We start from the raw sequence: 22,220 nt of genomic DNA on the forward strand, positions 1-22,220 counted from the left end.
TGACAAGCATTTTAAGATTACTGTGTGATGCTTCACCCCCAGGTAATCTTATGTATTCATTTTGCTCTCAGTTATTTGCATGCAACCTCACGATTCTAACCTCACTTGCTCTGCTCTTATGTGCACATTATCACATCTTAAAATGTACACTGTTCAGCCCTAAAGGAAGTTATTCTTTTTCACTTAAGTGCAGGAGCGAGATAAGATTTCACCCCTAAGCAATTTGCAGCATAGTTGTGTTTTTCTTACAATTCTTTGATTGGGTTCAGTCGGATTCCTACCAAAACAAATACAGTAGCCTTTTTTAATGTGGCATCAAAAAACAAAGACATGTAATCAGGGGCGGACTAGCCATTGGGAATACCGGGAGTTTTCCCAGTGGGCCGGTCGGACAATTCACTAGACCCCCCGTTGACAATTGACTAGCGGTACCGAATTGGGCCGGTCGGCCGGTCGAGTTTCCCGGGATGATTTTTAGTCCCAGTCCGCCCCTGCATGTAATTCCATAAAGAGGTGGACCCTGACCCCACTAGACCCTGATCTAAAGGACACAATAATACCAGTAGGTAAACAAAACAAAAACACACATTATCATAGGAAGCTCAACAGCACCTTGCTGTTAGCTTATACTCCTTAGAACCTAAGAACTAAATAAATAAATAAAAAGAAGAAGAAGAAAAACTCCATTTGCCACACTTCACCCCTCCACTAGTTTAGGCGTGTCTATTGCCTTTTTTATTTGAGTTCTCCCAACCCTCTTCTGTCTCAATACAGGTACCACAGAGGGATGATGAATCCGAAGCTCAGCGTGACTGGCCCCCATGTCAGTCTCACTCCACGGGTTTCTCAACGCCTCCAGACCCATCGTCTATCCCCATTCGACCCTTGGGTCATCCCCTCATATTCAACTTGCTTTCATCCCTCTAAGTCAAACTCTATTCACAACCCCATGTGTTTGATGGTAATCATTATATTGCTCTTCCCAGTGGCTTATGTTCCTCATTCAACTCAACCACCGACTGAAGACAGTCTCGGGAAAATGTAGTGAAATTCAATGACTCATCGCACTGTAATTTTCCACTTGTGGCTACACCAAAAGCTATATAGGCTTGCTTTATTGCACTTCCATATGATGGAGAGTCCTATAGACAATCCATAGAGGGTTGAGGGGAGCTGAAAAAAAAATGTATGCTGGATTTGTTTATCGTTCTTTGAAAGTTATCAGAGATGAGTGCAAGAAAAAGGAGTGATTTTAGCTGTCAGTCTATCACCATTAAGTGGATTAATTATGTTGTAAAGTATGCAAAGTTTGTCTTTCTGTCAAGGACTGGCAGTTTAGTAAACAACATTTCATCCATCGTAAAGTATATTCACGTATATTCGTATAGGTTTTATGCACACAGCTGCAGTACACTGTAGTGGCCATCAGTGCAGAATCCCTGCGAGAAGTGAGGTAGAAACCCACAGATATAATATAAGCCAAGCACCATGCTGTCACTTCTGGGGATCAGACCCATAACTTCTAAGCTACTGGCTCACACCATATCAATATTCTTTACACAGATGTGGATTTATTTCTCAGCTCCGACATCTGTAGAAAATGCAGTTTTTTGCTCTACGGTTATATGAATGAAATGCATCGGTCGAACTGGTCCTACAATGTAATTTGCATTTCCTTCATGATTTCCATGCCCCAACCTACTATTCCAAGCAATTTTATGTTTCCAGTGACAGGTGGTGCAGCTTTGACAAAGTGGCAAAAGGCAGTGAAGTGCCAGCAGGGCCATGGAGAGTTATAGCACAGCAATATGTAGAGACATTACAGCATTTCAACTCAGTGAAGGAACTGTTTACACACACACACACACACACACACACACACACACACACACACACACACACACACACACACACACACACACACACACACACACACACACACACACACACACACACACACACACACACACACACACACACACACACACACACACACACACACACACACACACACACACACAGAGCACATGTCAGTACCTTCTGTGCGGATGGTGAAGGGGGAGTCCCCCAGTCTCTTGGCTGAGAATTGCCCCCCCAGAGAGGTCATTAGAAAGCACAGGCTGAAGAAGCCTATTCCCACCACGAATATCCTGCAACACAGGGGAGGAGAGAGGGAATAAGTGAAAAGGGAGTTGAGCTAGGTAGACATATGTATAGGGAAGGGAAGGTAAATAGATGCTTTGGGTGAGTAGTTGGGAAACATGAAGATGCAGATAGAGAAAGGGGGGCATCGTGAGATATTGGAGGCAGAAAATAAGTGAATACAAAGTGAGAGGCGTACAAAACAAAGGAAAGAATGTAGGCAGATGAAGAAGCCGACAATTATAGAAGACAGGTTTGCAGTAGGGAATGATCGGCAGTCAGACAAAAAGAGGGAGGGAAAAATAGCAAAGCTAAAGGGGTTGAGAAAAATGTGAGAGAGAGCAGAAGAGACAAGTCAAGAGAGCACTTCCAGAAGGCAGTGCATAAATAGAGCAGTGGTCACACGTGAAAAGTATAAACTTGAAGCTAAAGGGCATTTCTAGCATTTAAGTGCGCTGATGTGATCGGTTGGCATATATCTAATACAACTGGCAAATTAAGGGGGAGCAGTTTGTCCCTAAGTGCAGATGAAATGGGTGTGTAATATCAGAGGTGCACAGAGGGGAAGGGAAGAAGAGGCAAGGAGGCGACAAAGACAGCCAATAACATTTGGCTATTTAAGGTGAGAATAAAGATAGCCTCAATGCTGACTAAAGTCTCCGAAGACAACATCTGCTCCCACTCCTGCCTCATTCTGGAATACACAAAATAAGATCAACAAAAATGTGCTATGCCTATGCAGTATGAGGCTATAGATACGTTACATTTTGGATATTGTCGAATTATGTTTAATGTTTTCCTGCTAAAAGAAACAGACACAGCATGTGCAGTGAAAGAGAAATTGGTTGCTGCCATAGTTTATTTTGTCCATGTAAGCTTTTTTATGTTTTAATGTAATTGATGGGGGCAAGAAGCCAAAGTCCTCTGTTTGACTAAAGATAATATAAAGCTTTAACAGCTTGAGTTAGCAAAGTGGGTATCTTCACAGCAAGTATGGGCAGGAGCACAAACCATTTCAGACACTAATAACAGTTGCAATATACTGTAGGCTACATGTGGGTCATCCATCAGGATGTTGGCTCCAATCTGTAGTGGAGATCTTGCTTAGAAACATAAACGTCTTCTTTAGCAAACTTTGTGGCTCGGATCCTATGTTTGAAATGCTGCTGTACTTTAGAAGCATAGAATAAGACTCAGTGTGGATCCTCCATGGTTCAACAGCCGTGAGAGAAGGAAATCTTTGACTTAAAAGTGTTGAAAATCCGGTCTTTTGTATCTGTTTAAATCCTACCCTAGTTAAGCTACTCGTTTCACTGTATATGAATCAAAGGTTATCTTATGATGCCAAGACTCTTTGGGGAACAAGAGAGGCGAAGCTGTCTGTGATTCTCATCCACTGGACAAAATAGCAGCCATCCTTCAGGACTAACAAGTCCCACTTTGAAATGCTTGCCGCTCTGCTGCTAACCCCAACAAGAGAACATTCTTGCAAGATTAAGTGGTGCAGCACAAAGGCAGATTTATGTGACAAAGAGTGGCTAACACTCCAGTATCTATGCTATACATTTCAGCAGCTGAAGCAGTTTTCCTAAAAGTCCTCATTATGTACATTAGTTTAAGTGAATACATTGAAATCTTTCAGGAAATGTAGAGAGATTAAACAACAATCAAGCAGTTACATACTGTAATATACAGCGTATGGCTAATTTATCTCAAACAATGGTAGCAACGTGATAAAAAAGCAGGAATAAAATGTTACTTTGGTGATAAAATACTGACAATCACTTTTATAATTGAAGGCTAACCTTGAACAGGTAACCTTCCCATCTTAACTTCTGCATCAGAGGTCTAAAAATGTAATTTTAACATAACAAATGAATAAATAATTCATAGCTGTTACTTTCTCTTCAAAGCCAAGCGAGAGCTTTTTGCTCAAGTGCACGACCCAGCGTGAAATCTGACTACACATCCTGGAATGGTAAGTAGCTCGAAGCTCCAGTCACGCAAAGTTCTAAAAACCTCTTAATATTGATGAGGCCATACAGTAAGGAATGAGTTCCTATCAACAGCAAGCAAGAATGGCCATTTAAAAGTACATTTGCTGGATTGATCCGATTGACCTATGGGATCAACACGATGTTGGATAATCTGTTAAGAACAGAGGGTGGTGGTTTGGCAAGCTCCCCGGTTGCTTATATTTTCCAAGACAGAGCTGATGTGTCATGTTTGACGCCTACTTCAGTGGCTTTAAGGGCAGAAAGTGAGATCCAGCTCTTTGAGAGGAAACTTTTGTACAGCTCAAGAATGCATTGACAGCAAATAACAATCATCATCATTAAGGCTCTCATCTAGTGTGTTGCATCAAACATGATTACGGCTGCACATTAATTTCAGTTAAACTGGTCATTTATAATTTATGTTGCATATAAAGATTACATTTTGAGCTGGAGTTTGATCATGTTGAATTACAGCATTGATTACACTTGTAACAAGACAAATGGTAATGTCTTTTTGAATAGGCCACATTGTGAAATGTGAACTCCCAACTTCCTCTGCTGGTAGCGTAAACTGATTAATGCGAGATAACAATCTTCAAAGTGAAGTGTAAGCATTTTCATTGATTTACACTGAAAATATGAGATGTTATATTTCGACTGTATTTATAATAAAGTCCCAGCATCTAAGCAGCTGGCGTGCTCATTCGCTATAGCTTCTCATTTACTTCTCTCTCCCAAGATACTGTAATATCATGAACAAATCAAACATTACCCCCATCTGTTGTGGGCATATTGCACAAATGAATTAGAATAGCTCAGTCACTGTCGGAGGATCACAGAGCAGCATTACATGAACTGATGTGGATCCTATCCAAAGTATTATTAAAATTAAGGGATTATTTGTCATGAATATGATGCCATGATCTCATGATATTTTATACCTGCATGGATTATATACTTATTACATTACCAGGTCCGCAAGCCAAGTAAGTGAAAGCTGAGAATCAGAGTCTCTGACCTCATTTAAGACGAGTGTTTGTATATTTAGCCTACTCTTATTATTTGTTTTTCATTGAGTGTCCTGTCTTAAAGGTCCAATGTCATGCTTTTCCAGTTAATACCCGTCCCCTTGTGTGTTATGTAGCTTTTTCTGCATGTAAACGGTCTGCAAAGTAGCGAGTAAAACTCTAACAAAGAAAAGACCTGTCTATGCTGCCCCAGAACGCCTCGTTGGAGATTTTTCTTTTTCCATTGTTTTCTTCCTGAGTAAAGTGACGTAAACGGGCATAGTGACGTAACGGCTCCGCGGATTGGTACATTTCCACACACACACACACACACACACACACACACACACACACACACACACACACACACACACACACACACACACACACACACACACACACACACACACACACACACACACACACACACACACACACACACACACACACACACACTCAGCCTAATCTTTTCTCAGCTGCAGCTCCGCAGATTTCTAAGCCTGAACTCAGCCTGAGACAGCAAGACACCGCGAAACTCAGGTGAGTTTTGCGGTGTCTCGCTGTCTCGCAGACCCCACGCAGCAACCAGGAAACAACCCCAGTAATCCAGCTCACACTGTGCGCAGCAGCGAGCCGCGCAACGTCCCGCCAACACGGCACCCAGACCCCACGCAGCATTCTCATCTGTTTGTCATTACTGGTGTCATTTTCTGTTTGCTAACAAACGCCAATGTAAAACATAAACACTGATGTTCCGCTGTAACGGTGGTGGACTCATCAGAACAGAGTGGGCAAGCTGACCAATCAGAGCACAGTGGGTTCATAGGGGGGGGGCAGGAGCTCCAACAAGCCGTTTAGGACAGAGAGTGAATACACATACTATACAGAGATGCTGTATGAGAAACCCAATGTGATTTTGGAACATTGAACAATGTAAATCTATTCTAGTAGACCTCAACAATGCAATTACGATCAGTAGAATTGGTCATGTCACCTTTAATAAAGTCAAATGACAAGTTTGAATAAAGGGGTTACACAGAGGATGTGAAGAAAAATGTGCAGATTTTACAGTATACCATAACATTTTCTAATACACTTTATTCATGATCTCTGTTATCTAAGGGTTAATAATCCTGTGTGTGTTTCAGCAGCAATGACTGTAAGCAAAAAAGAGATTGATGGAAAGGGAAAGGAGAGCATTGTTTTTATATTAAGCTCATGTGGGTAAGCAGAAGCTGCCCTGATGTTGTCCTACAGCGATCGTTTCCTCTCTTATAATTTAACTGTTTTCCAAACTGGCGTTAGGTGGGTGATATGAGAGGATTAGGCCCGGGTCCTGCCTGACGACTCTTTAATTAACAGGCTTAAAGTAAATGCTCTGCTCCCTATAATTGGATCAGAAGGAGATATCTGCTATCAGCTAATTGGCTTCCTCACACATATAGACTTATCAGGTTTCGCCTCCAGGTATACATGTAGATGATTTTGAGGCAAGAGGAGTTGTGCCAGGCGTGGTGTGGTTGTTAGTTTAGCTGTTTTCCAATAAACTTTTCCTGGCAAGTGAACTAGCCAAAACTCAACCTAAAATAGTCCTCTTGCCTCGTAACCAGAACATACTGACTTATTTGTATGGCTTCTAAAAGCTGTCTACTGGTGCTCCAGTGATGTAAGATGCATATCTACGATAGCTCAAGTCTTCCAAGCAACTTTATCTCTCCCACTGGTTTCTGGCATTTCCCTGTCAAATCTATCCAATAAAAGGCAAACATGAATTTACTATTCATAGTTAAACTATAAACCAATTTATGGGCTGGATATATTTTTTTCTGAATTTAAAGATCACACACACACACACACACACACACACACACACACACACACACACACACACAGTTCCAGCTCTCATGTGTTGTCCGGGGTATTGTAGCTTCCTCACAAAGCTGCCTTATTAAGAGTGTGTGAATAAAAGGCTTGATCTACCGTGAAGACAGCAGGTGAGGTAATTCGGTGCAGCATGAGCGTAACCATCATGCTTCATCAGTGCTTAAACCCACTACAGATTGTTTAGAAAATTTAACAGTATTGGCACGTGGAAAGTGGGTAAGATACATGATAGTATCCACTTTTGTCATGAAAGTTGCTGCTGCTTTTATTCTCCAGCTAGTAGAATGAAGTTAAATTAAATAGAGGGATTGATTTGGGATTGGCCACAGTATTGAGTATGTAAATCGCTTTGGATAAAAGCGTCTAACAAGTAACATGTAATGTAATTTAAACACCGCCAATAGTGTACACTTATCAGGGAATTAAATAAACGCAGGTTGGCAGGGCATTGACTGCAAAGTATTTAACATATGTAACAGATTCCTCCATATAACTAGCAAACAAAGCCCATCCACACAGAGATAATGGATTTATATGCAGTGATAAAATAAGTTAGAGCTCGGCTCACTGCTAGCAAATCCTTTTTTATAATAGCTTTGTATGATTTATAGCTGCGTGTTGTTCCCATCCATGTGAATCATCTAGTGGAGAAACACCTGGTGTGTGCATATGTGTGTGCTTAGGTGAGCAGTGACACATTACACACACCTTGGCTCCACATAATGTATACACATGCAAAGGTAGTGCATGTGGGCATTGAGAACCCACGTCTTAATCCACGACAATGCTAGAGGCTAATTAGGAAACTGGGTAATGGAAAACGTCATCGGCTCTTTGTCTCTTACCTGAACGGTTTGAACGTCACTAGACATCTTCTGACCATTATTTTACCGTCGGTGGTTCCAGTAATCATTTCCCAAAACAAGCGACCCCTGACATTGCTGCTAACCTCCCAACCTGGGACTTGACGTGACCAAACATGTTATCTGCGTCCCATCCAGCGATGCACAGCGGCAGGTTACGGGGTTATTTTGAACAAAAACGGCACCAATAAGTGCTTCTGTATCCCTTCAGTGGAAATGGTGGAAAGTTTGAGTCACTGAGTCTCCTTTCCCGAGTGTGAAAATGTCATTTAAAGCGTAATTCCGTCGTCAGGCAAACACGATACATTTGAGGTAAAGTCGCAGAAGGTTGTTTCGATCGATGGAGTAATATCCGATGTGAGTTCTTTACAAAAAAATAGAGCTGTTGTTGTTACTGTCAAACATGTGGATAAAGTGTGTTTCGTTTGATATCTACGTTGTCTCTGATTTCACGGAGAGGAGAACTAGCTTCATGGACGTTTTAACTTCACGGTGAAGCCAAAACGAGTGTGTCAAGGCAGCCGTGTTGCATCGCACTCATTCAATGTTCAAGAGGCAAACTAGATTCAGAGGAATCCTACACATCCGGTTGGTCTTTTCAAAATAATAGCCCATTTGATCATTTCTAATAATAGAAACAAAAATAAGCAACTAATATATTGTATTTATGAATGAATTTTATACTTTCATCCTACCATACAGTGTTCACCATTAAACAAAAGACAATAAAAACTATAAAGACCAATAAAACCTTGAATCGAGAAAAAACTATTTATTTTATTTATTTGTTGTCTAATGGAAAGGACGAATTAAAAAGTATAGTTCAAAAGGTGTAACTTATATCATTTGCTTTCTGACCTGGTGATCCTGTTGCCAGGATCTTTTTTTTTGTACTGTATCCCAATTGTGTTTATGATATTCTGAAAAATAATAGGCAAATCGTTCAACCAAACATGCGTAAACAGGCCCACTGATTTAAGAAATTAGCAATGTCAATGTTTTAATGGCACAATTAACCCGGAGGCTTAAACTATTTATTTGTGAGAATATATTTTGACATTTTATTTGGGAGGCATAACCACACAATTTCCTGTACTATTGTGGCTTCCTCTTTGTGACTTGATGTTGGTCCAGCGGCACAGAGAGGGACAGACCTGGACCGTCTGAAGCTTTCTCATTCGCCTCTGTATGGCGCCATCTATGACTTAAACTTGTTACGAAATGCACTCAAGAAACACCATGCTTTTATGTTCCTTAAGAAAGGCATTTGCTAGTTTACAAAAGCTTTAATCTATGCAGCCTATGAAAGTACTCTTACTTAGTAGGGCTGTGAAGTGCTTTGGGAACTAGTTATTGCACACTAGGATCAATAGGTTAATGCGTGAATTTGGTGGTTACTAACAGGTAGACAACATGGGATGCTCTGTGTTGAGCATCGCAGATGTTCATTTCAGCACCACGGACAGCGAATGTGATCAGGATGCAACAGCGGCACCCAGCGGCAGGTAGTGTTACTGCAGCAGGTTTCCCAGCAGCATTTGTAGTAATACTGTGTATGTAAAACTTAAGAAAAAAACTGTTGTCACTTAAAATGACAACCGCACAGTAAACCACTTATGGCACCACAAAGCATTGACCCAAACACATGTGCAGAGCCTGAAGCCACAACCTAAAATCATAATATTTGTACAGTAAAATGATTTGCAGTCAGTTTTGTTGTGGCATAGATTATACAGACTTTGTGGCCAGCGGAGCATTGGAGCAGAAATGGAGGCAGAAGGGGGGTCTCTGCAGGGGACGAGACTGAAGATGACAGTGAAATCTCTTCATGCTTCACTTTCCATGGTACATGCGGATTTGACTGACAGCCCACCGCCCATGCAGGCTGTCCCTCTCTGCGGGTTGTGGGAATACTTTTGCACTATCAGCGGGTATCCACAGGGCAAACATGGGATTTTTACACCTTTTGTTTGTTTTGTGTGTGTGTGAATGTGTGTGTGTGTGTGTGTGTGTGTGTGTGTGTGTGTGTGTGTGTGTGTGTGTGTGTGTGTGTGTGTGTGTATTTTAGTGAGATAAGTGGATTAACACACACACATAAAGGCATACTGGTCTATGTGCACACAAAGTGGTACAAATCACTGAAGTTTAAAAAGCATTTTGTCACAGAATACTCAAGGGTGCATGGCTTCACCTTCTTCAGACTCCTACAAAGCAAATACAGATATCCACCCTGGCTCAATTTGAATGAATCATTTATAAAACGTTGCCATGTCTGAATGATGTACGGATAAAAAAATAAAAAAAAGCTGCTGACTGCAGCAGTGAATGGTATTATTGTATTTGTAAAAGAGGTAATACGTCAAACTCTAGAGTGGAGAAAGTGCTGCAGGCTCTGTCACAGCTTTAATGTTCTGCTTTTTGCCTTTGCTGGTCCAGTCCTCCTTCCCCTCAGTTGGTTACGTTATGTCTGCAGCACTTGTCACTATTCCTAATGAGCTGTCCTTGAAACAGCATCCAGCCCGAGGCTGTGATAAGCAGCATCTGTAAAGCCACCACGGGCACAGAAGAAGCAGACGACCTGTAATAAAAACAAGAGGCAGTCCTGATTATTATGGTCACGTCTTTTGTGATGTGCGTCTGGTGTTTCTTGTGCTTCGCCTTGTTGTTGATTTGTTGAACTTTTGCACACAGCTCATTAGTGGTGTCAGCAAATGATAAATACCCTCAAATGTACTGAGGATTATAAAGTCAGGCTAGCGGATGAATGCATAACTACACTCATTGCATTTTTACAGTATTTGTTTACAGACTTTGCACATTGTACATTTAGTATTATATAGTGGAGGGTAATATGCTACGTTGCCGTGCCCTATAAAGCCAAATAACTGTGTTTTAATGTAAAGAATATGCAATATATTATTTGGTTTAAGATGAACCATTCAAATGGCATGGTACCCATTAATTCCATCAAGCATTACACCTCGACAGATGATTGTAATTTATTGAATCAATACTTAGGGATTTGCTATTCGTCAGGTAATCAATATGGTATTTTGGAAATGTGGACAAAATATATTAGCAGCCAAAGACCCATCAATAGGCTCTTTCAGAAGGAATCTAACACAAGATATAAGGACCTTGCTGACCGTACAAGATGGTAGGACACTATGAAAACATTATCGCAGAGTTTTTCAATGCTATGTCAGTGTGATTGGGTTTTTAAAAACTAAACTGATAATATCCAGACTGAATATAATACTCAACAATTATTTTCTAAGCATTTTCGAAAAAAATAAACCCATTAAAAAATATATAACTTAATTCCAAAAGACACAGATTGCCAAAGTTGGACAACAGCAAATGCAATAACCATAGGGAATATTATACAAGGGAATTGTAAATGATACACTAAGACACACACTCAAAGAGACAGAGCAAGGGGTAGAAAGATCAAGAGACAGCCCTTCAAACATATGGAACGCTTTTTACATTTTCTTGGAGAATGGAAGACTAAACTACACAGAGAGCACCATGTATCAGCAGACTGGGACAAAGCGAGGAAACGACGACATTTGTTTCAACTAGTTCACAAGAACTTCTTTTATCCACCCCACAAAGTTTTTATCAGATTTCTGCTGCAACAAACTCTCTTAGCAAGGGGGAGTAATGACTTTGAAATGAACAGCAAACCAGTGTGTCACATGGTGGGAGTTAGTCGCTGGGTGTATTCCACTGGAGGCAAAGTGAGAAAGCCATATAAAATGCATCTTGTTGGAAATAAAAAAAAACTAAACATTTAATGGAAATGCTTTTAATGAAATTGAGAAGGCATTACCCTAATACGTCAAATAAATCTTTTTGGAGAGTCTGGATTTAAAGAACGCTAGACTTTTTCTAAGTGATTTTGTTCATTTATAAATGGATATTTCTTTAAAAAAAGCGAGCAGCCCATGATGCCATGATATATTATGACTGTAAGAGCAGACCAGCTCTCAAGCTTTAATGTCCCAAGAACTATGTGTGCGTCACTGATGTATTTCTCTCACTGATCTTCTTCAATGGCAGGATTCTTAAAAGCCACGTATGCTTTTCCTTTGTTTGACAACATACACTTACATTGATTATGCTGCAGGCTGATAACCCGGACAGCTGGTAGCCTGATCTTCTTATAGACTGCTTTTAAACACAGTCGAAACAGGCATGCACTGGATGATTTCTATTCATAATCTCATAGTGTGGAATCCATTTAGCCCGCAGTCCAGAGGATTATCCCAAGCATGTTGGTGTTCACATGTTAAATTATCTAAACAAATTGGGATTTGGAAAGAGGGAGCGACAACAATCTGAAAATGGGATAATGACAGAACTTAGAGAGAGAAAATAAATCATAACAATTTGATGAGCGATTATAAAACTAATCAAGGCTCGACAGTCTTATGTTTGACAAACTTGCCCTCGATTAATTGCAATCTTCCCACTATCCTTATTTGCAGAAATACAACAATCCTGCAGAAAAATATGGACATTTTCATCATATTCCGAAGCTCATTGTTTATTTCGAAGCTCACCTCATTAAGGAGGTCGATAGTTGTTTCAGTTTTGAATATCTATATATCATAATTAAAATAAATGTGTCCACTTCAAAGGGAAATAATGATTAGTATACTGTATACTGACAGAGAAGTGCAACTACATGTTATTTAATTTATACAAAAAAACCTTGATACTGTGTTATTAAAAAATAACCTTTTACCCAATTACATTGCACCTAATACTGAGTATGCCTGAATGATGCCGTTACAGACTTTTTATGTGTTTGGAAAAGGCCAATGATCCTGCTTTGTGAGCCGATGGATTTGCTGTTTATCGGGACAGCAGCATACATTGATTTTCTGCTTCTGGACTCAGCAAAGGTTCAAACCACTTCCTCATTTCCAAATGCATCTTCTTGGAACAAAGGGAGGGAAGAGTTAGCTGCACCAAATGTAATTCTAATAGAGTGATTTATGCTAGTCATTAGAAAGTTACATTGCTGTCACAAGGAGTCGAGATGAGGACAAAGATCCGGATACAAACTCTGATCACGTATAGACAAAGCGCATATCAGTTTCATGCAACCGTGGGAGGAAAACTTATTTGATTTTCTCTGGCAGTGAAGAGAAACTGCACAAAAAAAGCTTTAAAAAAAGTTTGTCACAGCTCTTAAGCGTTGACAAAAACAGCCAAATGAAAAGTTACATGAAGGGAGAAGTCATTAGAGGATTTTAACAAACAATTACGAATAACACAGGCCCATTCCCATTTATTTTTAATCTGCTGAATCACACTTAAGATATATGGGTTCACATTTTAAACCTATTTCACTAATGGCCACAGCCAAATGAACAATGTAAAAGGTGGTGTTTTCATTAACGGACAAAAGTCAAAGCAAGAGACTTAAAGGTGACCTATCATGCAAAATGCACTGTTGTACGTCTTTTATACATAAATATGTGTCCCCGGTGTTCCAGGGAACTCACCAAGTGTCAGAAAACACAACCCTCTCTATTTTCCTCCATACCCAAATCTCTAAAAAAGGGACTGGAACGAATCTGATGCAGACTGATCCAGATTTGAACACTTCTATGACGTCACAGAAGTGGCGCTACAGCTATTGGGCCAACTCCACCAATCAGGAGGAGACAGCCACGGATATTGCCGTTCAAAAGCGCTGGAGACGCTGTAGTACATATGCCAGGCCTGTAGATGGTGCTGTTCTCACAGAATCAGCCCATACAAAGACAGTGTTAAATTGAGCAAAATGAGGAATGGCTAAAATGCATGATCTGTTTGGTATTTTGAAAAATAAAAAGTATAAATATGCCTTATATAGGTATGGTCCTACACTATATTATTCAAATATAGCATGATAGGTCCACTTTAAAGAATAAACCCAGATAAAGTATTGCAGCAGCAGGTTTCTTATATAATATGTGATAATGCGTCCGTGTTTTATGTGCAGCGTGTTCCACACATTACTACATACACATTAGATACAATTTGTATTGTTATTGGCTGGTTAAGTACTCAATGGGGGGTGCAGACACAGTGTACTCTGCAAATAATTTCTGCAAAAAGGGCCACAATCAACACTTAAAAATCTTCTCTCCTACAACCAGAAATGTCACATTTCAGTGGGAAACTCCTGTGCTTCTATAATACATCTAATACAAACCCACTCTAATACAGAGTCTACTTCTGCTACAGGTTTAACTTCAACCACTTTCTGCTGAACAGCATGTAATCAGGAGACAGAGGAAATTAGACCAGGCAATGTAATAAGCCTCACCTTGTTAATTAAGACCCACTCAGTGTTTGTCTTAAAGTTGCTCTTTCCAACTCCCAAACAAAGACAGGCTAATTGGGAGCCACATAAAACAAACAGAAAACAATCTATTTCATCTGGACTGTAATTGAAAACAGAGCCTGGAGTTAATTACTAATCGTTAATCATCACATTCACCTTCTGCTACTTTTAATGTTATTCATTCCACCCTCTATTTACATTTTATATATACGAAACCTCCGTTTGCATGCAAAGAAGGGAAAGTGTCAGAAGGAGTGATAGAGACTAAACAGATCAGATGAAATGGAGGGATGACAGAATCGATGGAGAAATGGAGAATAGACACATTGAGAGAACATAACAATAAGGGAGATTGATTTATAAGTAATGAAAGAGGGAAATGGCTTGGTGGAGTGATTTGTCCCAGTCACATCGGTGTTGATAGCTGGACGTTCCGGGAGGTTGAAAGGCGATAGAGTATTGTGATGCTGATTGACAGCACAGGTCGACAGAAGAAAGACAATTTGCATTTTCAATACATTCGAGATTGACTTCATTTTCCTCATACTCACACGCACACACACGCACAGACACACACACAAACACACACGCACACTAGCAAACGCACACAGACAGACTTATTTGACAGCCAGCAGCTCTCAGCCTGAATGCAGCAGTCATCTGAGTGTGACATCACTGATCAACACCCTAGGCGAATGGCCTGTGACTGACAGACCTACCGTCCCACCCGGTGACAGCTGGGCATGGAATATACAGAGGAGACAAGCTCCTGAAAGCATCTTCCCAGAGAGAGAATAGAGTGGATCCCTGCGTTGTGGTCCACACTGCGGCTTACTGTCTCACAAAACACAGCGGGCAGCCAACAGCCAGAGAGAGGATGACTCCACTGTGCACAAAGGCAGGCCCAACACCAAATGGTTTCCCACGTTTAGTGAGGAAGAACTGTGAATGTGCAGCACTAAACCCTGACTTCAACCTCATCAAACAGATTTGGGCTGAACTGGAAGGCCTCTGTGAACACCAAATCCTGGTCGCCTAACATCAGTGGCCGATTTTACTGATGCTTTTGTGGCTGAATGGGAAAAAACTGCTGGAGCATTGATTCCAAAATATTTTCTGAAGTTACTGCGTCCATTTCAGTGTATCAAAAAAGATCTGATGCTGCATTGAAAATGTTTTAAATGCCAATACTTATAAGGCACTCATTATGAAAAAGCGATTTTTTTTTTTTTTGGTGAAGCCGGCTAGTAAAGACACAACACAAGGATTGAACGCTAACTTTTTGTTGAGCCTCTCTGGTTAAATCTCTTGGCTGCCTTCCGTTTGGGCTGAATCCTCGACTTTTTCTCGCACTGGGATTGAAACATCTACGTCCCACAGAAAGTAAATCCTGAAGCCTCTCGCCATGAGGGCCTACTTGCTACTGTTCTCACTTCCTCTGGGGCAACAGATCAGCAAATGTACCAAGCACACTATGATCCACCGTGACATGTGCTTGTAATTTGGTGCCCTGCCATTTTGGTCTAAGACAAGAGTGCAGGAGAGGACAGTCCTGGAAAGACAGACAGTACATGAAGTGAGTAAATCAAACCGGACAACAGAGAATGACCGGTCATATAGACACTTAGACTTGACAAACACATTTGGCATAACATAGGACAGCACCATCAACTGGTGTGCCTTTAGATTCACTGAGGTCTCTGCCTTTAGGTGGCAAATGGAGAAAAGAGGAGTGACTGAGCTCATCCACTATCCACCTTACTGTATGACAGCAAAAAAACAGATCTGGGTTAAATCAATAAAGGGTTATAAAGGTTGCTGTAGTGCTGTGGGTACAACACTATGACTGCTCTGAATTAAACAGAGTGAGGTAAAGCAAAAGGCAGAGCAATTGAAAGCTGGATAACCAAACAAACTGGGCTGTTTTGAGATAAGACTAAAAATCGATATATAAGATTAATATTAATTTAGCATTTTCTCAAGGAGGGGTCAGATGAGGTCTATGATGTAGGAGGCACACAAGAAACCACTATCATCTCCGGTGAATTGGTGATGCCCACGTACCAATTTCCCCAGTTGTTCACCCTGGACCGTGTGCTGTATGTGACCAGCTCTGCACAACACTATACACCCAATATCTAACTGTCTACAAGGGGAGTGACAGTGTCCTAAATAGGACAAATGGTGCGAGGGCTGTGAGAAGGCAGCGATGTGTCAAACCCTGCCATGGTTGGTAAGAGGTTGCAGAGTCAGAGTGATTAAAGCAATGAATCAACCAGAGGGGAGGTCTCGGCTGCCAGCGTCATCTCACACGCAAGCTGGCAAATCGAGGAGCTCATACTGTAAGCAGCAACAGCAATTCTTCACTTAAACTAGAGAACAAAAGTGTGTGGGTCTGGGAGGGGGAGATGTTTCAATGTAGACACATTGTTTTTCACTCCACTGTTTATACAGCACTGAATAAGGGAGGTGTGTGACGCAGTGGATTAGTGCGTTGGTTTTCAGATCATGGGAGCACAGGTTCAAACCCCACTGCAGTCAGCATGTCGTTGTGTCCCTGGGCAAGACACTTCACCCCAAATTGCTCCTTTTGGGATTGTCCACAGTATTGAGTATGTAAGTTGCTTTGTATAAATGTGTCTAACAAGTAACATTTAATTTAATGTAAAATGTGTCCATTCTCGTTCGTCGCCAGCAGAAACAAGGCTCATAAATCTAGACAGTGCATGAGTACGGAGGGCCACAATCACTTTCTTATGTTGTGAGCAAATGAGTTCAGGTGTGGAACAAAGTGAGACTCGTGGAGGTCTATGCTTAACACAGCAAGATAGAGTCCAGATTTCCATATTCTAAACGAAAAATGTGACAAATAATGTTTTTATCGCCTGAAGCTGTTAAGGTTGAGCAGCTCAGGGAGGACCCAAGTGCAGATAGACGATTGTTTAACAGCAAAAAACCTTTATTCAAGGCAAAAGGATCAACAACAAAACAGACAGGTACTCTATCTCCCTCTAGGCACAAAAAGGAACCCACAAAACCCCAACAGAAAACAAGAATTTAAATACACACATGGCCAATCAAGATGACAAGAGACAGCTGGGCAGGGGAGGGAAAACACAAAGACACAGGTGAACAGAATCAGGTAATCACACAGGAGGGAAAACACAGACAGGAAACAAATACACACATGACAGACAGGGGGTGAACATCCTTGAATGAAAAACAGGAAGCCGACAGTCCTAGACAATTCCAAAATAAAACATAAAATAAACAGATCCTAACAGAAGCAAGAATAAATCCAGACTTTATAGCATATATAATTGCGAACACACCTTCATCTTTACATTTGAAACTGTCGAGAATGAGAGCAGGCTTTAAGCTAAATGCTAGTGCCGGTATGCTAAATTAATATTCATTTGCTGACCGATAGTGCCATCCTTAGAGCCACCCTCCAAGTCTGCCAATAAAAAGTTGGGCAACAAAGTCAAATCGAATAAAATATCCAAACTTAAACAAAAAACACACCAAAATAAAACTGATTTTAAAACTACGACACAATTAGAAATAATTTACAAACAAAAGGAATATTAGAAAGAAAGAAGAAAGAAAGAAAGAAAAGGGACAGCATAAAGAAAAAGAAACTCTGCTGCCACACTGACAGACACAGAGACAATCCATCATTGTTCTTCATTTCACGCCTCTGCTTGCATCGTTTATCCTATTCAAGCGAGGCGTCAATGCCAATATTTAGCAATATGAACTGTGATTGATGACGACAACCACAGTCTGCCACAATAACTGTTCTCTCCAACAACACGATAGTTACGTGTGCTTTAATTGACAGAACCGAAAACAAAGCTGTCCCACAGCTGTTCTCTGACACACGGGAAACTAACAGGAAGGATAAAGGTCCTGGAAGAGCCAAAAGTGTCAAAATCTAAAAACTATAGATATTGTTAATATACTGTACATCTATGGTACTCCCTCAATGCAAGTGGGAATGGGAACATATCATAAAGAAACGTACGACGTAGCACTTACAAAGTTTGCCTTATTTAAAACCAATGCCATGTCATTGATTCCTAATGAACTTGCAGGGTTTTTGCTTTTTTGAGTTTGTTTCTTCTTGGCAGAAAGCACTAATTGTAAGTCACTCTGAATCAAATGAAAGATGGACAATTCAATGAAATGACACCTACAGTAAATGTAACCTTTTTTTGTTTTTTCTTGAGATTATTGTTTTGAAAAAAAGTTGAAGTAATTATATATTCCAAAATGTTCGATTTTCCACCACCTGTCGAAACTACTTCATTCATTTGCTATTAAACTCATCCACAGTGATTAGATTAGCCAGGGCGAATTTCTTGGGTAAATGTCTGACGTAAACGATGTCAGACTAAAATAAATAAATATGAAAGGGATATAGGATATGTTCCCGACCACCTGCAGATAACACCTGATCCCAAGCTAAATTGGCCTATTAGTCCGAATCCAAGATGAGAACCTACAAGGAGATGAAAGACTTCTTGATAAAAGCAGGCAATCTCAAACTGAGCACACAGCTGAGTCTTTGTTGATTTATAGCCCACAATTCAAATCTTACCAAAGCCAAGAGAGAGTTTATGAGATCTAATGTGGGTGTCTCAGTATTACACCATTTGACTCTCCAACTGACTCAGCAGGAGAGGGATGAAATCATTACCTTAAACGGACCATTTGGAAGAAATGGTAGTCACGTATCATGTCACGTTCTGGCGTGGTACTGCAGAGCCGTGGACGTCCGTCAGTTTGACAGGTTTATCTTGACGATGAGTCCTGAGAGGGAGGATAAGGTAAAGTCCATCTCATTTCAGCAGCACATCTTAGTGTTCATGAAACTCAGATTTAAAATAAAAATAACTACAGTAAGTGGCTTGGAAGTACACGTAGCCTGTGGAAAAATGTTTATTAATTGCGTACTGATCTTCCCACTGACAATAAAAAAAAAAAGAATTAAACTGATGTGATACTGGAGAGAGATCTGTTAAGACATTCCAAACTCATTTGTTTCCCTTTGGGTCGAATTGTGTGTATTATTTTTAGTGGCGAGGAGTAGCCTGATAACAGGGACGAAGAGGAAGAAGAGCTGAAGGATTGATGGAAACCAGAGCTGATGGGTAAAGCCTTGAAATGACAGATTTACACACCTCATTTCCCTTTCATAATAAGAGTTTGTCGTTGTGTGTCGTTAAATAAGTTAGCAGTGGTATGACTCTTCAACATCTTCACATGCACAATGTTATTTCTTTTGAGTTTTAAAAACCAGAGCCATCATTGTACAACAACTGTTTTTAAATATTTTGTTTTTTTGATGACACGTCAAGAACAAGTTCATTGTTATTTTATCCATCTCAGGAGCTACACTAAGCAATTATATTATATCCAGTGTGAAAGCGTGCATACAAGTATAATACAATTGTAAAAATGTAGGAGGAAGTGGATGGGCTTTAATTCTAAAACATTATGTATCTACTGTATGTACATGACAATAAAGGGTACAATATACATCCTGTTTTTAAATGGATTTTTCTAGAAGTACAACCTTGAAGCAATGTAAATATAAAAAGTCTGTTGTAATCAATACAATGCACAAATCACAGGCGATATGAAAGGGAATGGATAACCCTGGATTTCACAAATGTATTCAGTCATCGAGTTTACAGTTGAAACCCTGGCTCTGAAGCTCATCCTGAGGGAGGGCCCCTGTCAACATTGATAGATCACTGGGGGGCCACCCATCAAAAGGTGACATTGACAAGTTGAAACAGCTTTTTCTTGTTTTTCTCTGAGATGAAGGAACATTTGAGTTTATTGACATTCTTTTTTGAAGTATTGTTGTAGGAGAAAGCATCCTGCTTTCACTGTTCAGTATTTTTGGGCCGTTGGTGTTGGTTGGCTGTAAATTAGAAACATTGAAGGAGACAGAAATACATCTATTGTGATTCTATTTCTAGACACATGCAGTGCCTAGACAACCTAGATATGCCAATACTTGATCTAGAACGGAATCACCGGCAGACTTTGGCCTTAATATCTCTCCTGGCCGATAGATTGAGCACAAAGGTAGATGTTTTGTTACCTGGGTTGTTTTATGAGAAGAGAAGTAAATGTTCTTCTCTCAGTTTTTTACATCTCATATGCTTAGGGAAAGAAGTATCCACTGTATATGGACTGTAACAGAAACTTATTTTACTTAGTGACTTTAATAATGTCCCTGTTTGATTCTAACTTGCTAATGTTTATCTCTATTTAATGACTTTCAAATGTTTTCTAAGCTTGTGAAATGTACTTATTAAAATTGGTTGCAATGTTTTTAGTTACAATCTATGTGCATCTAGTATGACTAACTTCTGTAGAACTGAGAACATCCTGATACTGCCTCTTTAACTTCCAGAAGGCTCCTTTCATTATCACCAAGCTTGACCCTCCCTTCCTCTTCTCTCTGTGTTTAAAGCATCAGGACTCAAACCACCAGACTCAGAGACAGTTTTATCCACAGGCCATAAGACTACTTAATGCCTGAGCTTGCACTATTTGTATTGTTGTTCCATCCATCCATCCATCTTCTCCCGCTTATCCGTGGTCGGGTCGCGGAGGTAGCAGTTCCAGCAGAGAGCTCCAAACACCTGGCCACATCAACCAGCTCTGACTGGGGGATCCCAAGGCGCTCCCAGGCCAGCGAAGAGATATAATTCCTCCACCTGGTTCTAGGTCTACCCCTTGGTCTCTTCCCAGCTGGACGTGCCTGGAACACCTCCCTAGGGAGGCGCCCAGGTGGCATCCTAACTAGGTGCCCGAACCACCTCAACTGGCTCCTTTTGACGCGAAGGAGGAGCGGTTCAACTCCGATCTATGTATATTACAAACAGGATTGGTGACAAAGCGCAGCCCTGGCGGAGGCCAACCCTCACCTGAAATGGGTCCGACTTACTGCCGAGGACCCGGACACAGCTTTCGCTTTGGGAGGACAGAGATTGGATGGCCCTGAGTAGAGACCCCCTCACCCCATACTCCCGCAGCACCTCCCACAGTAACTCCCTGGGAACCCGGTCATACGCCTTCTCCAAGTCTATAAAACACATGTAGACTGGATAAGCGTACTCCCAGGCCCCCTCCAGGATCCTTTCGAGAGTAAAAAGCTGATTCGTCGTTCCACGACCAGGACGGAATCCGCATTATTCCTCCTCAATCTGAGGTTCGACAATCGGCCTGACCCTCCTTTCGAGTACCTGAGAGTAAACTTTCCCCGGGGAGGCTGAGTAGTGTGATGCCTCTGTAATTGGCACACACCCTCTGATCCCCCTTTTTAAAAAGGGGAACCACCACCCCGGTCTGCCACTCCTTCGGTACTGTTTCCGACTTCCACGCAACGTTGATGAGACGTGTCAACCATGACAGTCCCTCAACACCCAGAGCCTTCAGCATTTCTGGGCGGATCTCATCCACCCCCGGGGCTTTGCCACTGTGAAGTTGTTTGACGACCTCAGTGACCTCCCCCCGGGAGATTGGTGTCGATCCCCCTTCATACTCCAGCTCTGCCTCTAACATAGAGGGCGGAGTTGTCGGGTTCAGAAGTTCCTCAAAGTGCTCCTTCCAACGCCCTAACACTCCATCAGTTGAGGTCAACAACGTCCCATCCTTACTGTACACAGCTTGGATAGTTCCCTGCTTCCCCCTCCTGAGGTGTCGGACAGTTTTCCAGAACAACTTTGGTGCCGCCCGAAAGTCCTTTTCCATGTCTTCTCCGAACTTCTCCCACACCCGCTGCTTTGCCTCGGCCACGGCTGAGGCTGCTGCCCTTCGGGCCTGTCGGTGCCTTGCAACTGCCTCGGGAATTCCCCCGGGATAACAAATCCCCGAAGGCCTCCTTCTTCAGTCGGACGGCTTCCCTGACCACCGGTTCGAGGTTCGAGGGTTACCGCCCCTTGAGGCACCAGACGCT

At 41.3% G+C, this 22,220-nt stretch overlaps 1 protein-coding gene across 4 annotated transcripts in view; it reads right to left on the bottom strand.

Annotated features, from left to right (window-relative positions):
* LOC307037395 (alpha-1,6-mannosylglycoprotein 6-beta-N-acetylglucosaminyltransferase B-like) overlaps nucleotides 1–8,413 on the bottom strand; it is a 108,698-nt gene extending 100,285 nt beyond the window's left edge. For all 4 annotated transcript variants that reach the window (XM_079678239.1, XM_079678238.1, XM_079678237.1 and 1 more), the window contains exons 1-2: nucleotides 7,876–8,413; nucleotides 2,038–2,150 (exon numbers count right to left, since the gene is read on the bottom strand). In XM_079678239.1, coding sequence (XP_079534365.1) covers nucleotides 2,038–2,150; nucleotides 7,876–7,943 — 181 coding nt within the window. In that variant the 5' untranslated portion in view covers nucleotides 7,944–8,413. The remainder of the gene's footprint in view (nucleotides 1–2,037; nucleotides 2,151–7,875) is intronic.
* Between the last annotated feature and the right edge of the window lie 13,807 nt (nucleotides 8,414–22,220).

The sequence above is a fragment of the Notothenia rossii genome (assembly GCF_949606895.1).
Source record: "Notothenia rossii genome assembly, chromosome: 1".
NCBI classification, from domain to species: domain Eukaryota; kingdom Metazoa; phylum Chordata; class Actinopteri; order Perciformes; family Nototheniidae; genus Notothenia; species Notothenia rossii.